Raw genomic sequence first — 22,810 nt, 5'->3', positions numbered from 1 at the left:
AGCAGCTGATTGTGATGCTCAATGGAATGGCAGGGGGGAAAGGAATGGGTGGCGGCTGTACTAACCCCTGGCTCTGGTGTCCCCTTTGGCACAGCAGGGCACATGCAGAGTGTCTCATACCAATGCAGAGGAAAAGCCCATTTTCCTCCTGGAAATGGGCCACATCTGACGCCCTTCCTGATGGCGGCTAACCCCTCTCTTCGCCACGGGAGCCAGCCTGGAAAGCAAACCAGCTGCCCTGCTTCTAAAAATACATCCACTTCACGAAAAAAGTGCCCACAACTCCTGCCAATACAGTAATCAATCGCGGTATCACGGGAGCGTGGGGTGGCATGTTTGCCTTGCAGCGGATGTTCCCATGGCCTCCAGTCCCCTCACTGGCCCTACTCTGACCCACACTGGCACTGGGGATAAAAGACCTGCAGCCTCGTCTCGTCTGCCCTGTCTGCACGCCTCAGCCTCGTTGCTAGCATGGCTGCTCTGTGGCTGCTCTCCTGCCTGGCGCTCCTCGGCACGGCTCATGGTAAGCCAGGCGGGCCCTTCTCTGCTTGGGCTGCATAATCCATTAAGCGACAGCCTCATCCGGGCTCCGGAGGCCCTGTGTGGGGACATAGCAGCGCAGACTGTGCTGGTCAGGCTGGAAACTAGAGAGAGATGCCTGGGGCTGGCTGTGTCCAGGAATCCCCTTTAGCTTCATCAGCAGTGTGGCATAGGGGACAGGGAACTCTATTGGGACCTAGGAGATCTGTGTTCTATTCCTGACTGTGCTGCTGGGTGACCTTGGGCATTGCACTGCCCTGCTCTGTGCCTCAGTTTCCCCTCTGTAAAATGGGGCTAATGATCCTGATCTCCTTGTAAAGGGCTTTGATCTTGCTTGATTAAAAGCCCTTGAGTCTTGAATCTGCTGCTATTGCACTTGCCAGCAGCCAAAATGCTGCACCAGTTGCCAGACCAGGGTGGTTTAATCCAGGCCAGTTTGGCTAGTTACTTTGTGCCTCCTTCAGTGCCCCTCCGTGTGCTTAAGAGAGACAATAGTCTTCAGTGTCGTCTCTAAAATGTTGTGGGGGGGTGTTGCTGTGGGCTGTTAAGCAGCTGCTACGTTCCACACCAGAGCTGGCTGCATTTCAGCAGCAGGCCAAGCAATGGATAATGTCTGCTGTAACAGCGGCAGCGAGTGCTGTAGATAAGGTTGCCGCTCTCACCACCTGCCTGCAGTCTGGTGCAGTAACTCTCTGGAGCTCACTCTGGGCAGCTGGAATAGTCTAGGTTTGGCCTCTGCCTAGTGGTGAATTGTGGGAAAGTGGCTCAGCTGTTTTCAGGCGTGAAGAGTGGGGTATAAATACAAGGTTCTTTCTGTGTGACCAGCACGAATGGCTGGGAGCTGGCAGGTGAAATATTCCCCACTGGCTGTGTCTGCACTCGCATCGTGCTTAATACCTGGCCGAGGGTTAAAATGCCACCATCCAGGCTCCTCCAGCGCTGCTATTGCTGACGCAGCAGTGGTGGGAGTGGACCAGCGGGAATGATTCTAGCGTGGCTGAGAGCACTCAGGCTGGGAATGGGCTTGGCGTGGAGCCAATCATGATTGTGTGTGAGTCCCAGGCGACCGGGTCCCGCTCCCCTTTCATCAGCTGTGTGGCCCCGATGCCCAAATACTGCGCTCAAGTGCGTGAATGCAGCTGGGAGGCAGCCATGTGCACAGGGGAGCCTGTGCTGCACATGAGGCTGGTGGACACCGGCCGGCACTGAGCGTGTGCCAGAGATTACTTTCCCCGCTGAACTATTAAAAAGTGCTAAGGCAGGAGTGCCTGGGCCTGCTGAGTTGAGCAGGGCCTCCCGGGGCCCAGCTACCTGCTGCTCGGCTGTGGCGTGGGGGCTGCTGGGCTTTGTCACCGGAGCTGTGCTCTTAGTTGCTCTGCAGCTGGGCCAGTCAAGCTCCTTCGGATGCCAGGAGAGGGACTGCTCTGGCTGACCCCCAGGCACTTGGCACAGGGTGCTCTGGGGCTGTTGACCTTCACAACATCCCCTGGAAAGGAGTTCCACAAGTTGACTGTGTGCTGTGTGAAGAAATACTTCCTTTTGTTTGTTTTAAATCTGCTGCCTATTAATTTCACTTGGTGACCCCGGTTCGTATGTTAAATGAAGGGGTAAATAACACTTCCTTATTCACTTTCTCCACACCAGTCATGATTGTATAGACCTCTAGCATATCCCCCCCACCCCAGTCATCTGTTTTCCAAGCCTTATCCGGAATGTTCCATACCCCTAATCATTTTTGTTGCTCTTCTCTGTATCTCTTCCAACTCTACTATAGCTTTTTTGAGATGGGGCGACCACATCTGCACGCAGTATTCAAGGTGTGGGCGTACCGTGGATTTATATAGAGGCAACACGATATTTTCTGTGTTATCTATCCCTTTCTTAATGACTCCCAACATTCTGTTTGCTTTTTTGACTGCTGCTGCACATTGAGTGGATGATTTCAGAGAACTATCCACAGTGACTTCAAGATCTCGTTCATGAGTGGACCAGCTAAGTTAGACCCCATCATTGTGTATGTATATACACTAAATGCACGGCTGCCACAGGGGTTGGTGATGCTGCAGGGTGCCAGGCAGGCTGCCCCAGGGCCATGACTCCCAGACAGTGTCTCTGGGTTTTCATTCTGAATAGGAAGGTTCCACAATCTCAGACTCCTCCGCGTAACCCCTTCTGGGCCAGGCTCTGGCAATTGTTCCGCCAGGCACTGCCCATGCTCTCACCAGGCTGCAGGAGGGAGATGGGCTGGAGCTGTCTCTGGGTAGCTGGCGCTGTGGCCCCAGGGTGCCAGTGGGCAGCGGGTGGAGACCCAGGCTGACTCCCTTTCCCTGCCAGGCTGTGGTGTGCAGGAAATCCAGCCCATCATCAGCGGCTACGCCCGCATTGTGAATGGTGAGGAGGCGGTTCCCAGATCCTGGCCCTGGCAGGTCTCCCTGCAGGTAAGAAGGGTGGGGATGTCTCTCTGTTGGTGCCGGGTGCCCTGTCTACTCCCTTCATGCCCCGCCCCGCCCCGCCCCAGTGGTGACCCGAACTCTTTCCTTGCTTGGCTCCGCCCCCATGGCTCTGTCCCATCTCCAAGCCCTGCCCCCACCAGGGCCGGCTCCAGGCACCAGCGGAGGAAGCACGTGCCTGGGGTGGCACATGCTAAGGGGCGGCACATGCTAAGGGGCGGCACATGCTAAGGGGCGGCATTCCGTCCATTCTTGGGGCGGCAAAAATGGTAGAGCCGGCCCTGGCCCCCCTTTCAGCTCCCAGAAGCCGTACTCCTGCAGCGCAGACGCTGGGGATGAAGTCGTGGGAAGGGCGGCTCTTGGGCACTACCCCCACCCAATAGGGCACTCCTACCCCACCCCATGGTGTATGACAAGCACAGGCCCGTGTGGCTCCTGCTCATAGAAGCAGAGGTGCCAGATTCAGTCCCTGCTGCCCGTGACCCTCTGGGGAGGCTGCAGAGAGCTTGTGGCTGAGGCCAAGGGAAGGTGCCCTCCTAGCTGCCGAGGGCCATGCCTTAGCTGGACACTGCAATTGTTTTCAGTGTGGTTCGACCTTGCTGGCAATATCCGGGGGGCATGGGCCCTGGGGCGGGGGGCCTTTCTAGGGCCTTACAGTCTCCCCATGGTTGGCAATTGCAGCAGTCGCAGACGAACAGCTGGCACTTCTGTGGCGGCTCCCTGGTCAGCGAGCGTTGGGTGGTGACAGCTGCGCACTGCGGAGTGACGTGAGTGGGGACCGCCCTGGGGATGGGCTGGGGGGGGAGGGGAGGAGGGTAGATAAGACACATGGCTTAGCAGCCTGTCTGATGCCGCTTGAAGGGGGTGATGGGCCCTGTGGGGCAGCTGAGTGCTGCTAGCCCAGGGTCAGGCTCCAGCCCCAGCCATGAAGATGTCACTTCCCCTTGCCCTTCGAGATCACACCTAGCGCCCGGACGATTGTTCCAGCCCCCCACCCCGTAATGCTGGGCTGCCCCCAGCATGCCAGGCTGCATGGGCTAACCCATCAAACAGACCAAGGGGAAAACTGTGCCTGATCCAGCCAGGTCGCTGCCCGCATGGAAGGCCCCAGCTACGTGCAGGGGAAGGCTCCCTCTGCACGGGTGAACAGCCCCGGGTGCACCTGGGTACTAGCCCCAGTCAGGCAGGAACCCCCGCTGCATGGCCAAATGCACCAGCTACAACTCACGGGCCCAATGGCACGTCAGTGAGCGCTGACAGGATCAGCAGGGATGGGGCTAGCTTGGCACCACTGGCTGCTAGCTCCCCATCCCACAGTGCCCCACACATCGCCCTTCGCTGGGGGTGATCCCAGCTCTCCCTGGACACTAACTGCCCTCTCTTCTGGCCCCAGAAAATCCAACGTGGTGGTGCTCGGGGAACACGACCGCAGCTCCTCCCAAGAGAAAGTGCAGAAACTGGCCATCCAACAGGTGAGTGAGTGCTTGCTCGGTGCCGACCCACTGCAGGCGGGGGAGCCTGGCACAGACGCTGAGCCTCTGGGTACAACCCCCCGGTGGGTGCCATGAGCCTCCAGGGTTGCTGTCTGCTCGCTGCCTCTGTGCAGCCCCGCTCTACAGAGTGAGCTCTCCGGGGGGTGAGATGGGGAACAGCTGTGAACTCCTGTGTGAGTGTATCTGCTCCAGGCTTGGGGGCATTGTGCCAGCGGAGGGAGCTCAGCTGGGGCAGCTGCCCCTGCAGGGGTGCAGTGGGGGTTCCCCTCCAGAGCCACCCAATTGTGCCAGCCACTGCAGTGTCAGGCTATGGCCCTGTCTCCCCTGCCCTCTGCTGGGCACAGCCTGGCCCCCCGAGGGATCTGACTGCTGCCCTGCTCCAGCCATGCGGGGCGTGCCCCATGCGTGGAGAGCCACTGCCTCCGCACACAGCCTGCGCCCCATGGGACCCGGTGCCCTCCTGAGAGATTGCAGCTCCCAGCAGCTCTCTCTGGGTGCAGCAGGCACTGGGAGCAGTGGGAGGTTGCCTGCCACATGCTGCCTGCTAGCTCTAAGGAGCAGACTCAGCGGCTGCCCCAGGCCTGGTGATGCCGGCTGGTCTCAGTGCCCGCTGAATGTACCCTGGCCAGGCACCATGGCAACTGGGTCCATGTGAGTACCCCTGCCGTTGGGGAGGGGTAGCTACAGGAACCTGTCTCTCTGCTGCAGGTTTTCACCCACCCGCAGTATAACTCCAACACCATCAATAATGACATTGCGCTCATCAAGCTGGCCACGGCCGCGGAGCTGGGCAGCACTGTGGCCCCGGTGTGTCTGGCAGCCGCCGGGGAGCAGTACCGGAGTGGCCAGCTCTGCGTCACCACCGGCTGGGGCAAGACCCGCTACAACGGTACGTCCTCCTGGCGCCTTGGGGAGTGGAGCCCGCATGACCTTAGGGCCATCTTCAATGGCCAGTTTGGCTGGGTCACTCACACGCATTGCGGGGTAGGACCCAGGGCTAGGAATCGCGAGATCAAGGGCAGTTAGTTACGCACCTTATGCCTCAGTTTCCCCACCTGTAGGCGGGGGACAGTAATGCTGAGAGGCTGTGCACTCTGGTGATTGCAAAGCACATTCAGCGTGGGGAGTGAGGGATGCCCCGGGGGTGGAGGGGTACATGAGTTTTCCCACATGGCAGTACTGAGCTGTCAGCCCCCTGGGGTTCACACCCTCATTGGCATCGGGGCGTGTTGGTGCCCCCCCCATGCGCAGAGCATTCCCTGAGGGAAGGTGTGAGAAACCATTGGGCTCTGTTCCTGTCACCAGCCTGGCCTGGACTGAGCCCCTTCTACGCAGGTGGTAAGGGCCAGGGCTGTGGCCCTTCTATAATGATGTGTCTGGTCTAGACCCAATGCGCCTGGTGCCCACCTAGAGCCACCCATGGGCATGGGGGATCCACAGGTCGGACTTTGAGGCAGCTGTGCATTGAGGCATTGGCAGAGCAGGGCTGGAGCTGGCCCTGGGGGTGTGGGCGGGGGGGGATCTAACTCCTAGCACGCAAAGCACTGACTGGCCAGCTGGCAGGCCAGCCTGGGAGCCCACCGCTGCCAGGCTGCTGTGGGATGCTGCTTGAGAAGGCCTGGCCAGCTCCCCATGTGTGGGCAGGGGAACGCGAGCCAGGGCAAGTGGGGGATTGTTGGTGAAAGAGCCTTTTCCTCCGCCTGGGGCCAGAGCCCTCTGGCATCTCCAGTCCCTGGAGAGCCCGGCCTGTGGCTCTGCAATGAGTTGGACCTGGGAACCCAGTGCCTGCTCTTGGGCTGCCCGTCCGCCTGCCCCAGCTTTCAGCAGGGTGCATGGGACGCCCAGCCCCACTGGGGAGCTAGGGGCTGTGCCTCGGTAGCAGGACAGGCTGGTCACGGGGGGCTCCTGTGCAGCTCACCCGTTCCATAGGGTGTGTTTGGCAGCGCACCCAGCTCCCACGTGCGGCACATGTGAGCCACACAGGCCATGCGCCATGTCATGTGGAATGCAGGTGGCGGCTCCGTGGGGTGCAGCCCTGACCCTGCCCTCTCTCCGCTCCCTTTCCAGCCTTAAGCACCCCAAGCAAGCTGCAGCAGACGGCGCTGCCCCTGCTGACTAATGAGGAGTGTAAAAACTACTGGGACGGCAACATCCTGGACTCAATGATCTGCGCTGGAGCAGCCGGCTCCTCCTCCTGCATGGTATGGCCCCGGGCTGGGGCTGCCCCGCTGGCCAACCTCCTTCCACCTCCAGCGCAGGCTCATGCCCTCTGCTGGCCGCTCTGCGCCTCTACTAGCCCTGCGGCCTTGCCACACATGGCTACCTTGCTTGAGCCCTGCTGTGGTCTTCTGCTCCCCAGTCTGTGTGTGTGTGGGGGAAGGGCACAGTGATCCCACACAGGGCGTGAGACCCTCATGCCTGTTGCCTGGGCCCATAGAGGCATTGTCCAGAGCACTGACTGGCTCAGTCATTGCTGCTTGGCTAGGATGGTGCCTGTGGCCCAGGGTGGGAAGCAGGGGAGCGTGAGCTCTTGGCTGGCCGTGGTTCCTCATCTTGGGGGCACCAGGCCGGGGAGAATGTGCCAATCCAGGGACAGGGTCCTTGTCCCTCTGGCAGCAAAGGCAGGCATTCTGCCCTGGGCAGGGGTGGGTGCTCCTGGTCTGATCTCTCCAGCGCAGCTCCTCCCCAGCGTGGCACAGGAGGGCGAGATCCAGGCTAGCAGGGGCCCCACTTTGGGATGATCCCTGGCAGGGTGTCTGGGCAAGGGGCTGGCACTGGAGGGCCTGGTGCCCAGCTCTCTGAAGCCCTGGCGGCTGAGCCTGCATCTCCATCTGCTTCACAGGGTGACTCCGGCGGCCCCCTTGTCTGCCAGGAGAACAGAGTCTGGTATCTGGTGGGCATCGTGTCCTGGGGTAGCAGCCGCTGCGCCACTACCTCGCCAGGCGTCTACGCCCGCGTGAGCCTGCTCCGCCCATGGATCGACAGCATCATGGCCAACAACTGAGCCTGTCGGGGGGGCTCCTAATGGCTAGGCCCCAGCTCCGCGGCTGCAGCTCTGCATCCTTCTCTCGCCGCAGGTGACCTAGTTCTACCTGGCTCAGACGCAGCCCCGCGGCCTTCCAATAAAACCCTTCTGCAGCATTGGGCCTCTGAGTTCCTGCCATCTTCGGGGCACTAGCACGCTGTGTCCACGGGACCGGGCACAGCCTGGGCACCACATGCCAGCTGCAGCTGACCCAGCAGGGGGTGCTCACACCCACCACACCTAGGCAGGGCCCACACCTGGTGAAGCCGCCTTTAAGTTCCCTACCCCTCAACTGAGCTTTGTGCCCGTGGCCAGCCAGGCTGTGGCCGCTGGCGTGGAGCTGGGGAAGCTGATCCATGAGGGAAGACCCCCCTCTCCACCCCGGCATGGGGGAAGAAGCTTCCAGGAGCATCGCATGAGCCCCAGCCTGGCTAGGAGGGCCACCCCCCTTACCCCCCAGGGAGAGCTCAGCGGGGCACAGGGTTATCAGGGGCCATCTAGGTCTTGGATGGACTAGAGACATGAACCAGGCTTAGCCCCCATTGCTTAGTGCATCCCCACCAGCCAAACTGCTGTTTGAGCCCTCTCCCAGGTTTGCCTCCCTCACACGGAGCTATCCGCAGCTCCTGCCATGCACCGTATGCTGGGAGATTCTCCCCCCCGCCATGTGTGTGGGGTAACTGAGGATCAGGGTGCGCCCATGCTGGCTTCAAGGTCTGCACGGCTCAGCCTGACCCGCTAGCTCGCTCTGGCGTGGGCGGTAGCTCACTGCATAGCGCAGGACCCAGGTCAGTGGTTCGGGGCATTGGCCGTGTCTCTAGTGTGGAGCTCATGGCTCGCATGTGCCTTCTCGTGATCACGGCAGCCCAATCCTGCCTTTTCAGGCCTGGGCCACACATTGCCAGTGCCATGCTTGCTGGCTGGGCCGCGTTTGGGCAACTCCACTGCCGGAGCTAAACACCAGCTGGTCAGTTTGGGGGTAGCAGACGCCTCAGCTGCGTACCTGGCAGGGCCAGTAGCAGGTGAGTCACACCTGGCTGTGGAGGCTGTTCAATGCCCCCAGTCATTGCACCTAATGATGCCCCAGAGAAGCCATCGCCGAATAAAGCTGGCCCCATGGCTACAGTCGCAGCCTCATGATGTACTTACCTGGTGCAGCCACTGGTGGGAGACAAAGCCATGCTCCAAGAGCCGTGATGGCTCCAGCCACAGCCCTGTGCAGGGGCTGAACTCAGCTGGTGCTAGCAGGTGGCCTAGACGGGATTGGGTCTGCATGCCAGAGTGCAGGCCCCACAGCTTTTGGGCATCTTGCTCAGGATTGTGGCACTCAGCCACTTGGAGAGATTCCCCTAGCTCTCAGGACACTAGTGTAGTGGAAGCTGTGTGGTTTGCCCAGCTCTGCAAGCAGCCCAGAGCCCTCTGTAGAAAACCGTGCTCGGTCCTCCTTGTCTGGACCGGCACTTAGCGTTCCTGTCTGCTGTTACCCAGCCAAAACGCTCCACACACGAGGTGGCTGCAATCAGGGCCAGCTCCAGCATTTCTGCCGCCCCAAGCAAAAAAAAAAAAAAAAGCCGCGATCAGCGGCGGCAGTTTAGTGGTAGGTCCTTCGCTCCCAGAGGGAGTGAGGGACCTGCCGCCCCCGAATTGCCACAGGTGCCGCCCCTCTCCCTTGGCTGCCCCAAGCACCTGCTTGTTAAGCTGGTGCCTGGAGCCGGCCCCGGCTGCAATTCAGTGCTGGATGAACGATCCATGTCTAGCGGCCGGTGCTCTTGGAGGAACAGCCCCCTAGAAATGCAAGTCCTTGGCTGGCTGCTTGTTTCCTCCCTTCCCCAGTGCTGCACCATGTATAACCAATCCAGCTTCTGGTCACCCCTGGAGTCACCGTCTCTACCCCCTCCACAGCCCCTTCTCCACCTCTGGTCTGCTGAGCCCATCCACTCGTCCCAGTGACACAACCCCATAATGCACTCCCAGACCCATTATCCCCCTCCCTACCCAGGGCCATAAACAAGAGCGGTTCCCCAGCAGCCTGCACCGCTGGCCCCCAGCTTCCCCTTCCCTGCTGGTTCCCAGCACTACTGGTTTTGGATGGAAAAACGGCTGTTTTGGCAGCATGTGACAGGGCCCCTTTCAGCTCCCTGGTAGGGCTTCCTTGGAAGGAAAGGACCTTCCTCCTGCCGTTCCAACTCCGGTGCCGCGCTGGGTGGCCGGCTGGGCGAATGTTTCCAGGAAATTCAGCGTTTTGACAATCGGCCCCAAAAAATAAACAACAAAAATAAAAGTTTGTTTCCTTTTCATATAATTTTTTGGGGGAACGTTGCAAACAGCCCTGGCCCTGCGAGACCCTGGTGGGCCAACACAGATGATCGACTCTGCTGCCTCCTTGGCGTTTGCACTGTACACAAACTGAGCGGGGCTGGCCAAGCTACTGAGGAAAGGAGTGGGGCTGTCTAGCCCCAAAGATTGTTAGCAGTAGGGCTTTGTATGGGGTTAGTGGCCAGAGACCCAGTCAGGATCAAGGCCCCATTGTGCAATATGACAGTGGTAGCCCTACAATACCCCTATTGTTCAATTGTCAGTGGCACTTTAGTAATGAGGCCCAGATCTTCCACAGTGCTTACCGGCACCGGAGCTCTCAGCACCGTACATCCTCCCCATTTTACAGCTAGGGACACGGAGGCAGAGACTGGGGAAGTGACTTGCTTACAGGCATCCTGCAGGCCAGGGGCAGAAGCGGGAATGAAGCTGGGCTTTCCTGCGTCCCAGGCGCAATACGCTAGGCTGCATGCTTTATTGAAAGTGACCACACAAAACTAGCCACTTGAGGTAGGCTCACTGGGGGGTTCCAAAGAGGATGGAGCTCGGCTGTTCTCAGTGGTGGCAGATGACAGAACAAGGAGCAATGGTCTCAAGTTGCAGTGGGGGAGGTCCAGGTTGGATATCAGGAAAAACTATTTCACTAGGAGGGTGGTGAAGCACTGGAATGCGTTACCTAGGGAGGTGGTGGAGTCTCCTTCCTTGGAGGTTTTTAAGGCCCAGCTTGACAAAGCCCTGGCTGGGATGATTTAGCTGGGAATTGGTCCTGCTTTGAGCAGGGGGTTGGACTAGATGACCTCTTGAGGTCCCTTCCAACTCTGATATTCTATGATTCTATGATTCTACGTTGTTCCATGTGGGGCGAAATCCTGTGGTCACCGCCGTCATTAGTAAAATGCCCGACTGTCCCCACTGATCCCTAAAGCCAAGGCCAGAAGGGACCAGTGTGATCATCTAGTCTGACCCCCTGCACAGCCCACTGCCCGCTATCACTCCTACAGCAGATCTCTTAGAAAAGCAGCAAATCTCCATTTAAAAATGGTCAGTGACGGAGAACTCCCCAGGACCCTTAGTAAATTGTTCCAGTGATTAATTATTCTCATCGTTAAAAACTGACACCTTATTTCCAGTCTCAATTTGTCTAGTGTCAACTTCCAGCCATTGGCTTGTGTGAGACCTTTGTCTGCTAAACTGAAGAGCCCATTGCTAAATATTTGTTCCCCATGTGGGTACTTACAGACTGTGTCAAGTCCCCCTGAACCTTCTCCTTGGGTGGAGGGATGGCTCAGTGGTTTGAGCATTGGCCTGCTAAACCCAGGGTTGTGAGTTCAAACCTTGAGAGGGCCACTTAGGGATCTGGGGCAAAATCAGTACTTGGTCCTGCTAGTGAAGGCAGGGGGCGGGACTCGATGACCTTTCAAGGTCCCTTCCAGCTCTAGGAGATTAATTAATTAATGGAGATATCCTATTTATTTAAAGATAAGCAGATTGAGGTCCTAGGGTCTATCACTATCAGGCAGGTTTTCTGATTCTTTATTCATTCTCGTGGCTCTTCTCTGACCCTCTCCAATTATCAACATCTTTCTTGAACTGTGCACACCACAACTGGACACAGAATTCCAGCAGTGGTCGCACCAGGGCCACATGCAGAGATCAAAGAACCTCTCTGCTCCTACTCGAGATTCCCCCGTTTCTGCATGAGCCCTTTTGGCCCCAACGCTGCATGGGGAGCTCATTTCAGTGGATTATGCACCACGACCCCCAAATCTTTACCCAGGGTGCCCTAGTCTTTCCCGCTGAGTTTCCTGCTCACCCCCATTTTCCTCAGCTGAGCGCCATGAACAAGCAGGCTGCACTCAGTTCCCTGTCAGGCAGCAGCAGCATGCCAATCCTGTGCCCACGGAGCACCCCCTGTAGGCCAGAGCGACACTGTATGGGCTACATCCTGATTAACCATGGGCAGGAAAGAATCCAGCTGAGGAGAGTGCTAGGAGCTGGCAAACCTCAGTGAGATGCCCAAGCCGAGTGCTGTTGGCACAGGAGTTAGGGATGGAAAACAGCAGCACCCGACATTTACACAGTGTCTTTCACCCCCATAGGACCACAAAACCCTTGGCAAGCTCTATGCAGCATTCTGCTTCCCTGCTAGCGACATGCAGCCACCTCTGGGGTGGAACCTGGCAGCTGGAATGCCACACCTCAGTGGGCTGATCCTAGAGGCGAGTGGAATGCACCCATCTCTTATTGGGTGCAACAGGAGCTTCAGTGGCCCCTTAGTCAGAGCCCCTGTGTTGCATCTCATGAGAGCTGACCCAGCAGCACAGCACCTGCTGGCTGGGGTCTGGGCTTGGTACTGACTCCACGGGATGGGCAACCCCCAGGGACCCAACACTGCCAGTGGGTCTCCCATTCATAGTGACTCAGCCCCAGACTGCTTAGCTGGCGAGCAACGAGGGACCACAGAGGGCACTGAGATAACGGCCTTATCAGCCAGGTACTTGGGGGCTTTCTGACTCCAGCCCATGCCTTAGGAGCTCCCGCTGGGAGAGGATGAGTTCTCACATCTCCATCTGCCATGGGAACATGGGATCCCATCTCCTCTGCATTCAGGGCAACGCTCACACACCAGTGTCCATCCCCCGTCCCCCCCCCAAAAACATAACCACAAGGCAGAGGGGTTCTAGGCAAACCTTTATGCTGCCATGCCAGCAGGCTCCATAGCAACGAGTATCCATACAGGCCGTGAGGTACTCCAGAGATCCGGGAACCCCCACATTTCAAGGCACCAATTTCGTTTCGCATTACTGCTACAGCCGATCTTAGCAAAACCCAACCATGACATGCCACGGTGAGGCACACCTCCCTGCGTCCATCCTGCTGGCCCCAGGGGCTGTCTGTTAGGCCAGGCAATGGACACAGACACTCCTCCAGCTTACAGTTTAACTGTACTTATATAAACCTTTCCCCCGTTGGACTCTGTCAGTTTCCTTTTCATCTCCACCCAGATACCATTGGATTGATTCGTTCTGCACAATTAAACGGCTGTCAATTAGCAGAGAGAGAGCTCATTAATTAGATCAGGCCCCAAAGTCAATGGAAATCACACTTGCCCCTAACTGTCAGCTGACACTACTGGACTTCCCTTTGATTGCTCGCGCCCGCTCTAATTGCATTGCTCCGATTCAAATTAGAGTTCTTTTTTTAAATATCGCCCACTGGCCTAAAGCGCTCTGAATCCATCACGGACAACAACAATTTGCCTCTATGGCTTCATTACGGGAAGCCCAGGGCCCCCTCTTCTTTCCGAGGCCACAGCCTCTCTCCTGGCTCTCCAGCCTTTCACCTCAAAGCGCCCTTAACGAATTGCCAGCGCGGCCTAAAAACTACCTTGCTCTTCGGGGGAAAGGGGGAGAGCGAACAGGAGCCCAGCACTGTCACTTGTCTACCCCCCGCGCCCAATGGGAGTCTTTAAATATTTACAAGCCCATTTACACTCGTCTCCTGCTCTGCTGTGCAGAGGCAGTCGTTACTAGTAGACTGATCTCTCTGAGCAGTTCCCAGCGTGGTGTGTGCTGGTGAGGCCGTCACATGGCCGCCAGCTGCCCCAGCACCATCCTGAACTGCTGTGTGCTGCTGGCCAGGTCTCTGACCCGCTCCACCATGTCCTTGGCAGCGGAGGGGGACGGGTAGTGGAGGGCGGCGGCCTTGGTGGTCACCACGATCTCCTTGAGCATGTCACACAGCAGGTTGCTGTAGTGGGTGACCTTGTGGCGCACGTCCTGCGCCCGGGCTTGGCGTGACAGGGTGTCGCCGATGAACACCAGCTTGTGGGCGCTGAGGATGACGAACTTGCTGTGGGCCACGAAGATCTTGGGTGGCTGGTTGGTGCCCACGGCGGTAAAGAAGGCGTCCACGGCGTTGGTGAGCGTGGTGAGGTTGGCCTCGCACTGCTCCAGGTAGAACAGCAGCAGCTGGTGGTCGGAGGGGCACAGGGTGCTGCTGCCCCGCACCTGGGCGTAGTGCTGCGGCGGCGTCCAGCTGGAGAGGTCGTTGTCGATGGGGCGTGTGACCTCCTGCTCCAGCCGCTCAAACTGCTTCAGCTGGGGGGAGACGGACAGCAGGTTAGGGGCAGGGCGTGGGCAGGCCTGGCTGAGTACGACAAAGTGCCCCTGCGGCCCCCTCCCCGTGGCTGGCTCCCGCAACAGCTACTGCCTCAGCCCGAGGAGTCAATACCACGCACCTCTGCCACAGTCTGGCACTGTCAATGCTGCCCGAGGGGATTAGGCACTAACTCCCTTTGTTCTTGAAAATCCCTTAGTGTCAAAGGCCCCAGGTCCATCCTGGCTGATGGCAGTGGGGTCAGCACGCCTAGGCCTGGCTCTACTCGCTGACTGGGACACAGACAGACACCCCATTGCAAGCAAGTGTGTTCAGAGCCCCAGCCCTAGGCATCAAGGGAAAGGGGAGCAGCGAGGCTCAGATAAAAGCATGGCCACGGGGGAGGGAGCCGGCGTCTGTCCCTGCGGGGCCCGGCCTGGCCACGGGGGAGGGAGCCGGCGTCTGTCCCTGGCCTGGCCACGGGGGAGGGAGCCGGCGTCTGTCCCTGGCCTGGCCACGGGGGAGGGAGCCGGCGTCTGTCCCTGGCCTGGCCACGGGGGAGGGAGCCGGCGTCTGTCCCTGGCCTGGCCACGGGGGAGGGAGCCGGCGTCTGTCCCTGGCCTGGCCACGGGGGAGGGAGCCGGCGTCTGTCCCTGGCCTGGCCACGGGGGAGGGAGCCGGCGTCTGTCCCTGGCCTGGCCACGGGGGAGGGAGCCGGCGTCTGTCCCTGGCCTGGCCACGGGGGAGGGAGCCGGCGTCTGTCCCTGCGGGGCCTGGCCTGGCCACGGGGGAGGGAGCCGGCGTCTGATCTGCCTCACGCATTGTCCACAGCATTAATTCCAATTGCAGAATGGTTAAACCTGCCTCCCGAATGTCTGTGCTGCCCCCAGCAAGTCAAAGAAGCAGAGCAGGGAACTGCCGTGTGCGCTGGAGTCTGGACTTGGCTTGACAGCATCCTTCAGCTCCCCAGGGCCGGATCCCATTATTGTTTACTATTTGTATTACCCAGCCCCTGGGACTGGGCAGCCTTAGGCCTCTCTTGCCTTCAGGAGGACTCCCCCCCCAAAGCCAGAGGATCTCCTTCGGGAGACAGGGCGAGCTGGGTGGATCTGCCTGACACGGAGGCTGCACTGTGCATGTCGGGACAGGAGGGGCCTGGGCAGATAGCCGGGCCCTGCTTGGGGAGAGCCATCTACAGTAGAGGACACTTCCCAGCCTCCCCTCATCACTAGCTAAGCCCCTGCCTGTGCTCCCCAGGCTCCTGTCAGAGTGCTGTGGGGGTGGGAGCCCCCCCCCGAGGGCTGGGCCCCAGTACCTGCTGCTGCTCCAGCTGCCCCTTGCCCTGCCGCATGATGTTGCCTTTTTCCAGCAGCTCCTTCTGGGTTTTCTCAAACTCCTCCTTGCCCTGGAAGACGGGAGGCCAGAGGATGAGTATTGGCCATGGGGGGGAGGGTCCCTTCATCACAGCCCACTGGGGGTTTCCCCTGGTGGGAGCCCGTCCCACGCCAGGGCAGAGATCTGGGACGCCCTCTCTCTGGCACGGAGCACAGCAATGAATGGGGCTGGCCTGGCACAGTCACCCCCTCCCGGCCTGGGGAGCCCTCGCCCTGGGAGACAGCTCTTAGCCCCAGGGCAGGTGCAAGAATGTTTTGCGCGGAAACTTCCACCTTGCGCCCCCCGCCCCCGAGCACTGTGGCAGCTCTCCCTCCCCCCCCGCCCTAAGGAGCCCCCCTGCGGCAGCTCCCCACCACCCCCTCCGCCCTGAGGCGCCCCCCCCCCCCCCCGCAAGAGCTCCCCCCCGGCCCGGGGAGCCATGCAGCAGCTCCCCGCCCCAGCTTACCACTGCTCCGCCTCCTCCCCTGAGCACGGTGTTGCCACTCCACTTCTCCCGCCTCCCAGGCTTGCAGCGCCAAACAGCTGATTGGCGCCGCAAGCCTGGGAGGGAGAGAAGCAGAGTGGGGCGGCGTGCTCAGGGGAGGAGGCGGAGCAGAGGTGAGCTGGGGCAGGGAGTTCCCCTGTGTGCCGCCCCCCCCCCCCACACTTGCTGCAGGCGGCCCTCCCTGTGCCCCCCTGCCGCAGCTCCCTCCGCCTAAATGCCGACGACGACCGGGGTGGCCGAAGCTCCGGTCGCCACCGAAGAACCCGAAATGCCGCCCCCCAAATGCTAGCACCCTAGGCGACCGCCTTGGTCGCCTAATGGGTTGCACCGGCCCTGCTTAGCTCGTTCCTAGCCCCTCCCCATGCCCCTCACCTCCAGAACGGGCTCTCCAGCTGCCAGCCACTCACCCCTGGGGGGGTTGTGAAATTGTTCGTAAGTAAAGTTTTATGAATGTAACATTCATTCATAAAACTGGTTACCCAATAACTGGCTAATTGACCATTAAGATGCTTGTTAAGAGCCATAGCTGTTCTGCCAGCTGCCCTTGTAAATTTCACTTTCAATCCAATTCCTGCTTAAATCACTGAAACTTGCACTGTTTCAACATTGTAACTTCTGCTCACTGTTTGCCATTCATTATACTTCTCCATATTGTAACTCAAACTCCATTTTAAAATGCTCACTCCATTTTGTAAAAGCCTGCTGCAACCTTCATTTTGCAAAACCCTAATGTAATCTTATTAGTTTAGATGTGTGAATGAGGTATGTATGGATGATGGAATCAACCTCCAGCCCCAGCCCGTCACCAGTCACCAACGGCTGAAAATGCAGACAAGAGCCCTAACAAAGTAAGAAGAACAGGAGTACTTGTGGCACCTTAGAGACTAACAAATTTATTAGAGCATAAGTTTTCGTGGACTACCGCCCACTTCTTCGGATATGAAGAAGTGGGCTGTAGTCCACGAAAACTTATGCTCTAATAAATTTGTTAGTCTCTAAGGTGCCACAAGTACTCCTGTTCTTTTTGCGGATACAGACTAACACGGCTGCTACTCTGAAACCTAACAAAGTAAGAAGAGTCCACCCAAAAAAAAAAAAAGAAGGAAGATGCAATTGAAGGAAAATCAAAGCCAGGTCCCAGGCTGAAAGTCTGCAATTGACGGGTGATCAATCACACCGACTCCAGAAGCAGCATGACACAGCAAGTCCTATAGAGTCTGGATTCAGACTAAAAGCCTATGAAAAAGATGGGTGAGATAGAAGTGTGTGTGTGTGTGTGTGTGTGTGTGTGTGTATTAGTTAGTGGTTCTAGATCAAATCGTTATCATAATAAACGTGGCATCTTTGCCTTGTCCCCTGAAATGATCCTGTGTAGTTTTGTCTGCATAACAACTGCCTACACCCTGACCTGGACTCCGTGGTGACGAGGGGGCTGCGAGCCCAGCCTGTCTGCAACGAGACCCAGGGGGGAACCAAGAGCTCCCGAGAGGGGGCGGAGTGCAGCCACGCGCTGTGAGGAACCAGAGAGGCAGCCGCCCCACTGCAGCTCCAGCATGCAGTGCCCCACCCCTTGGAGCTGAGCATGGGGCAGGTGGGACCAGCACACCCAGCCCTCCCAGTAGAGAGACAGCTGGCTTTAGTGCTGCAGCCCGGGTGCAGTACTGCAGAAGGCCAGGCGGTGGCGCTGCAGGCTCACAGCTGGAGAAGGCTGGCTGGCTGAGATGGGTCCCAGATGCCACACGCCGAGCTCGTCAAACCGCACTGGCTGGCTAAGTGCCCAGTCCCGTGGCCTCGCCAAGGGGAGATGCCCAACAGGACTCTGGCCGGGGCACCCAGCCTGGTGGGAGGGAGGCAGGTTCACCCCCCCACGTAACTGGTGCTAGGAGCGGCTTGGCTAGCGCCAGGCAGGGGCTGCGTCCACATGGCCCCCCGGGCTTGCTCCCTGGGAGCGGCTGCTGCAGAGGAAGCACAGCCAGTGCATGGGCAACCTGGGAGGCGCCCAGGGCTGGTTATGGGGCACGTGAAGAGGTTCCCCAAGGACCCAGAAGACTGAAGGCCCCCTTCAGCCCCCCAAATAGAGGGAGGGAGCCCAACAAGCATGGGTCTCTGGGCTGTCAAAAAGGGGCAAGGAACCCTACCTCCGCCACAGTGCGCAGCATCCTGGCCTTAGGAAACCTGCCCATCCCAGGCTCACCCCTGGCACCCTGCTGCCCCCCACCCGGCTTGGGAAGTGGGAACCCTCTAGCCAGGGCAGTGTGCCAGGGAAGGAAGCAAAGGTGGTGGGTGGGTGGCAAGCAGCAGGCACCAGTCCCTACCCCCATGGCCTTCCCAGGAGTCAGTCCCAGCTGGACCCATTGCTTCCCTGTTGGGGCTGGACGCAGGGGCATCGAGTGGATGAGGCCCAGACACATTTCAACACACCCCGCCCAGGGGCACCAGCTCTGTGCCTGGGGCAGGGGCCGGTGGAGGCAATGCTGGAGAGAGAAGCAGGAGGAAGAGAGGCCTCAGGTGAGGGGGAGGGGTGAATGGAGGAGGACTCTCTCAGTCGGCGGGGGGAGGGGCTGGGGTGCCCCCAGAGAGATGTGCCCCCCTCCAGAGCAAGCCCAGCTCCTGCTCTGCCCTGGGGTGCCCCCTCCGCCTCCTCTCTCCCTCCCCGCTGCCCACCTGCAGGTGCACGTAGTCGTAGTCTTCCATCCAGCCGCTTTCACTGTTCTCGTACGGCCCGTCGGGCGAGTCCTGCGCCAGGAACTTGGGTGGGGAGGGCAGGGGCCGTGACTGGATGCTACTGGCCTTGTCGGCGGGCACCGGCGGGAGGTGGCTGGCAAGGAGCAGACTAGTGTCCGGGCCGTCCGCCGGCAGCTTACCCCGTCTGAAAAGCAGGGAGGCGTTGCCGTGCAGGAAGGATGCCAGCTGCTTGGTGTCGTCAGGGATGCCCCGTGAATACATCACCAGGCGGTCCAGGTCGTCGGTGCCGCCCGGCTTGCCGGCCGCCAGGGCACCAGGGGCCCAGCCACAGCCATCCAGCGCCTGGCTGTGCCGCAGCAGGGCCTGATACACGTCCTCCATCTTCTGCAGCTGCTTGCTAAGCTTGGTGTGCAGGGCGCGGTCGGAGGCCTGGGCCGCGTTGCCCACGGCCCCGCGGGCGAACTCCAGCAGGTCCCGCAGCGCCCCCTTGATGCCCTCGGCCGCCGCCCGGAGGCTGGGCGCATGTTGCTCCAGCTGCTCCGGGCTGCGCCAGCCAGTGCTGATGAAGGACATGAGGTAGGAGACGGAACCGCTGATGTGGTGCTGCAGCCGGGCCAACAGCTCCATGGCCGCGTCCAGGTCCAGGCCCAGGCCCAGCTCCTTGGGCGCATCCTTGCCCGGCCCCACGTCCAGCGAGGAGCTGGAGACGTTGCTGCGGGTGCTGCCCGTGCTGGAGGCTGAGAGGCGCTTGGCATCGCCAGCCCTGGCCTCCCGGTCCACCTGCGGCGGCACGTCATAGATGTACTCGCCCTCAGCATCCAGGCTGCCAGCGTGCAGCTCCCGGGGCACATCGTACACATCCTGCGCGGGCCCCACCAGCTTCCGCAGGCCGGGCAGCACGTCATAGATCTCCTGTGGGAAGGGGGCCTCGGGGGCGCCCTTCCCCGCCGCCGGTGGCACGTCGTACACGTCCTCGGGCAGGGCCGGCTCCGCTGGGTGCCGGGGCAGGTCCAGCGCCTTTGGCTTGGCAAAGGCAGGGGGCACGTCATAGGTCTCCTCTTGGAAGGGGCCGTCCGGGACGTCCTTGCTCACGGATGGGGGGACGTCATACACCTGGGGGGAGACAGCAGCTGTGAGCACCCGGCCCTGCCCGTTCCCCTTCCTGCATATAATGCCCGGCCCTGCCCACACCCCAGCCCCTTCCTCCACCTGCTCCTGGCCCTGCCCGCCCCACTTCCTATTGCCTGTGCCCGGCCCTGCCCGTGCCCCTTCCTGCATATAATGCCCGGCCCTGCCCACACCCCAGCCCCTTCCTCCACCTGCTCCTGGCCCTGCCCGCCCCACTTCCTATTGCCTGTGCCCGGCCCTGCCCGTGCCCCTTCCTGCATATAATGCCCGGCCCTGCCCACACCCCAGCCCCTTCCTCCACCTGCTCCTGGCCCTGCCCGCCCCACTTCCTATTGCCTGTGCCCGGCCCTGCCCGTGCCCCTTCCTGCATATAACACCTGGCCCTGCCCACGCCCCTTCCTACCATCCATGCCCGGCCCTGCCTGCTCTCCTTCGTGTCTGAGCAGACACTGTGGGGGAGCCCCAATGGGTCAGAAAACTGCCCAATATTGATTATTTTTCAAAGTCTGGTGGCTTTGAAGCTGCTCTGGTGGTTGTGGGGCCCGTCTGGTGCTTCTTGGAGGCTGGGGGGGCTGGGACCTGCCCCCAGTTCCCGCTGAGCCCCCTGCTCTAGCAATCCCAGGCACCCACCCCTGCTTGCCTATGGCACCGTCTGAGCTCTCCAATGCTGCGCTGACCCCACCTGGGAGCTCGGCTGGAGGAAATCCTGCTCTGCGCCCCGCCTGGCATGGTGTCACTGCGCTGCAGAACCAGCCAAGACTTAGTGCTGGGACATGCCAGGGAGTGCAGGCTTGGATACCAGCCCTGGGGCAGGCAAAGGAATTCCCATGCCCCCCTGCCCGCATTTCCTGCCCCCCCCGGCACCACTCACAGTTTGGGGAGCCTGGTGCAGGGCCTTCTCCACGCTGGGGGGCACGTCGTAGATCTCCTGGCCGGGCTCCCGGCCGGTGGGGCCCTTCACTGCCATTGGGGGGGTGTCATAGACCTGCGAGCGCAGCGAGCAATGGCATTGGTTCCAGCGGCTAGCACATGCCCAGGCACCTGCCCGTAGCCATGTCGATCCCTAGGGATACTAGGACGGCCAAGCCCCACTGCCCTGAGCTCAGGAGCCTGACTGACAGTGGCCAGGAAGGAAGGTGCATGAACCCCACAACAGAGAGATGGGGTGGAGGGGGTCATCTGTCCCCCACATCACTCTCATCCTATAGATGGCCTCCAGTTGAGCCTAATTGGTTAGTATCCCTTCTGCCTTTGCTAGCACTAACCACGAATCTCTTTGAAGCTTGCTACAATCTGGGTCATAGAATATCAGGGTTGGAAGGGACCTCAGGAGGTCATCTAGTCCAACCCCCTGCTCAAAGCAGGACCAATCCCTAGACAGATTTTTACCCCAGATCCCTAAGTGGCCCCCTCAAGGATTGAACTCTCAACCCTGGGTTTAGCAGGCCAATGCTCAGTGGTTTGAGCTATCCCTCCCTCCCCTGGACACTTCATGTAGTAGGGAGTTCCACAGGCTAATCATACTGGAATCTGCCCTCTTTTCAGCATCATTGGGCATCCCTTGTTCTCGCACTGGAGACTGTCCCTCAGACCAAAGCCGGGAGGAGAGAGACCCTGCCCATCACCCCCTGCTGGACGAGCAAGGAGACAAGATCCAGAGTACCCCAGAAGAAGCTCTTTCCCCTGACCCAGATGGAAAGGAGAGCACCTATGGGATGAGGGAGTGGGAGGGGCAGCTAGCTAGCCATACCAGGCCACACACACACAGGCCTCTTAGCTGGCCCACCTGCTGGCGCAGGGCCTCACCTCCTGGCTGTACTGGCTGGAAAGCATGCCCCGGATGGGGGGCACGTCGTAGATCTCCTGGGGCCCGGAGGCGAGGAGGTGCCGTGGGATGTCATACTCGTCCTGCTCGCCTTTGGGTGAGTCGTAGATGTAGACCTGCCCCACGCGGGTGGGCACCACTACCTGGAAGAGAGAACGGGGTAGGTAAGCAGGGCGCTGCCTTGCGATACAGGTGCCCCCCGTCCCGAGGGGGAGCAGGGCGCTGCCACGTGGCACAGGCGCTATGGCCGGGGGGGATGGGGGAGGGGGAGAGCAGAGTCTCCCCCGGTATGAGTGGGCGGCAGCTGTGGGGAGCAGAGAAGAGAAATTGTCGGGGGTCTCAGCAGTTCCTGCTTAGGCACTGAATGGGGGGGGGGCAGTGCCCGGAGTAAGTGCCCCATCCCAACTACAGACTGATGGGAACGCCGGGTGTCGCCCGTTCACATTGGTGTTCTGCAGCCAGCTCTGCCTCCTGAACCTCTCCCCCTCCCTGTCCTGCTCGCAGCAATGCCAGAGCCCACAGCTGAGCTCCCTGGCCGTGTCAATAGCAGGTGGGAGCTGGGGCCGGGGGGCAGCACTCCTCCAATGCAGTTGGGCACATGGCGAGCAGCAGCTGGCACCACTGGCCTCACACGAGGCCAGGGCCCCAGTTGGCAGCCCAGGGCTGGCGGGAGAGCCCCTCCCCAAGAGCTCACGTGCCAGGCTGGCGAAGGGAGGAGCGCCGCTCCGGTTTGGGGGGACCGAGGCTCAGAGAGACCACGGGGCACGTCCTGGGTGACACAGAGAGACTGTGCCGAAGCCAGGAACCCAGGCAGCCCGAGGGCCATGGCCGCAAGCCCAGCCTCCCTGGAGGCCATGGGAGGGACTCACTATCAGCCCAAGGCAGAGCCAGCCCAGCTTCTCCTGCTATCCACCCCAGCCCCATGAGCCGGCAGGAGGAGAGAAGGGCGTGAGAGCAAAGGGCTCCGTGCCCGTCTGTGTTGCTCTCCATGGCTGGGCACGCACAGGCTCATGTAGCCCTCCGGAGTCTGCCTGCGGCAGGGTGAGGAATGCACCGGCGGGGGGGTCCGAGTGCACCCAGCCATGCGCCACACAACTCGGGCCAGCTGGTACCACGGCAGGGTCCACACATGGTCCACATTTACGTGCCAGTGGGGTCCAATCATTGAGCTGCTGATCGGAGCCAGCTGGAGCTAGGGTGGGGGTGGGCCGCGACACTCCCCATGGAATGGGACAGTGTATGGCAGATGGGAGCCAGCTCCTCGGGGAGCCTCCCTGGGTGGGCAGGAGGTGGAGAAGGGGGCTGCATGTGGGAAGAGGTGCAGGGGAGGGGGAGACGGGGCTGTGTTGGGGAAGGGGTACGTGAGGGGGA

General features: G+C 60.3%; 2 protein-coding genes across 5 annotated transcripts in view; one reads left to right on the top strand and one right to left on the bottom strand.

The window, feature by feature from the left end:
- The first annotated feature begins 316 nt into the window (after positions 1-316).
- On the top strand, positions 317-7,624 carry LOC101937265 (chymotrypsinogen A). Its single transcript, XM_042846945.2, has 7 exons — positions 317-523; positions 2,875-2,978; positions 3,672-3,757; positions 4,384-4,462; positions 5,192-5,372; positions 6,551-6,684; positions 7,326-7,624. The coding sequence occupies exons 1-7, from the start codon at positions 472-474 to the stop codon at positions 7,485-7,487; spliced, it is 798 nt and encodes a 265-aa protein (XP_042702879.1). The 5' UTR covers positions 317-471; the 3' UTR covers positions 7,488-7,624.
- A 4,878-nt stretch (positions 7,625-12,502) lies between these two features.
- BCAR1 (BCAR1 scaffold protein, Cas family member) overlaps positions 12,503-22,810 on the bottom strand; it is a 42,908-nt gene continuing 32,600 nt past the window's right edge. For 2 of the 4 annotated variants that reach the window (XM_005313781.4, XM_024113822.3), the window contains 5 exons: positions 21,421-21,582; positions 20,486-20,599; positions 18,466-19,599; positions 15,238-15,327; positions 12,503-13,924 (listed from right to left, as the gene is read on the bottom strand). In XM_005313781.4, the coding sequence (XP_005313838.2) occupies positions 13,409-13,924; positions 15,238-15,327; positions 18,466-19,599; positions 20,486-20,599; positions 21,421-21,582 (2,016 nt within the window). In that variant the 3' untranslated portion in view covers positions 12,503-13,408. The remainder of the gene's footprint in view (positions 13,925-15,237; positions 15,328-18,465; positions 19,600-20,485; positions 20,600-21,420; positions 21,583-22,810) is intronic. The other 2 variants (XM_042846944.2, XM_024113821.3) reach the window with 2 other exon arrangements.

Source organism: Chrysemys picta, chromosome 14, assembly GCF_011386835.1.
Source record: "Chrysemys picta bellii isolate R12L10 chromosome 14, ASM1138683v2, whole genome shotgun sequence".
NCBI classification, from domain to species: Eukaryota; Metazoa; Chordata; order Testudines; family Emydidae; genus Chrysemys; species Chrysemys picta.
The sequence above is the reverse complement of the archived record's forward strand: the minus strand, read 5'-3'. Positions and strand labels throughout refer to the sequence as shown.

Bases quoted from the DNA above. Each gene is read 5' to 3' on its own strand.
- LOC101937265 (XM_042846945.2), top strand. From the start codon at position 472: ATGGCTGCTCTGTGGCTGCTCTCCTGCCTGGCGCTCCTCGGCACGGCT. The intron at 4,463-5,191 runs GTGAGTGAGTGC...TCTCTGCTGCAG, and splicing joins AGAAACTGGCCATCCAACAG to GTTTTCACCCACCCGCAGTA. The intron at 5,373-6,550 runs GTACGTCCTCCT...CTCCCTTTCCAG, and splicing joins GGGCAAGACCCGCTACAACG to CCTTAAGCACCCCAAGCAAG.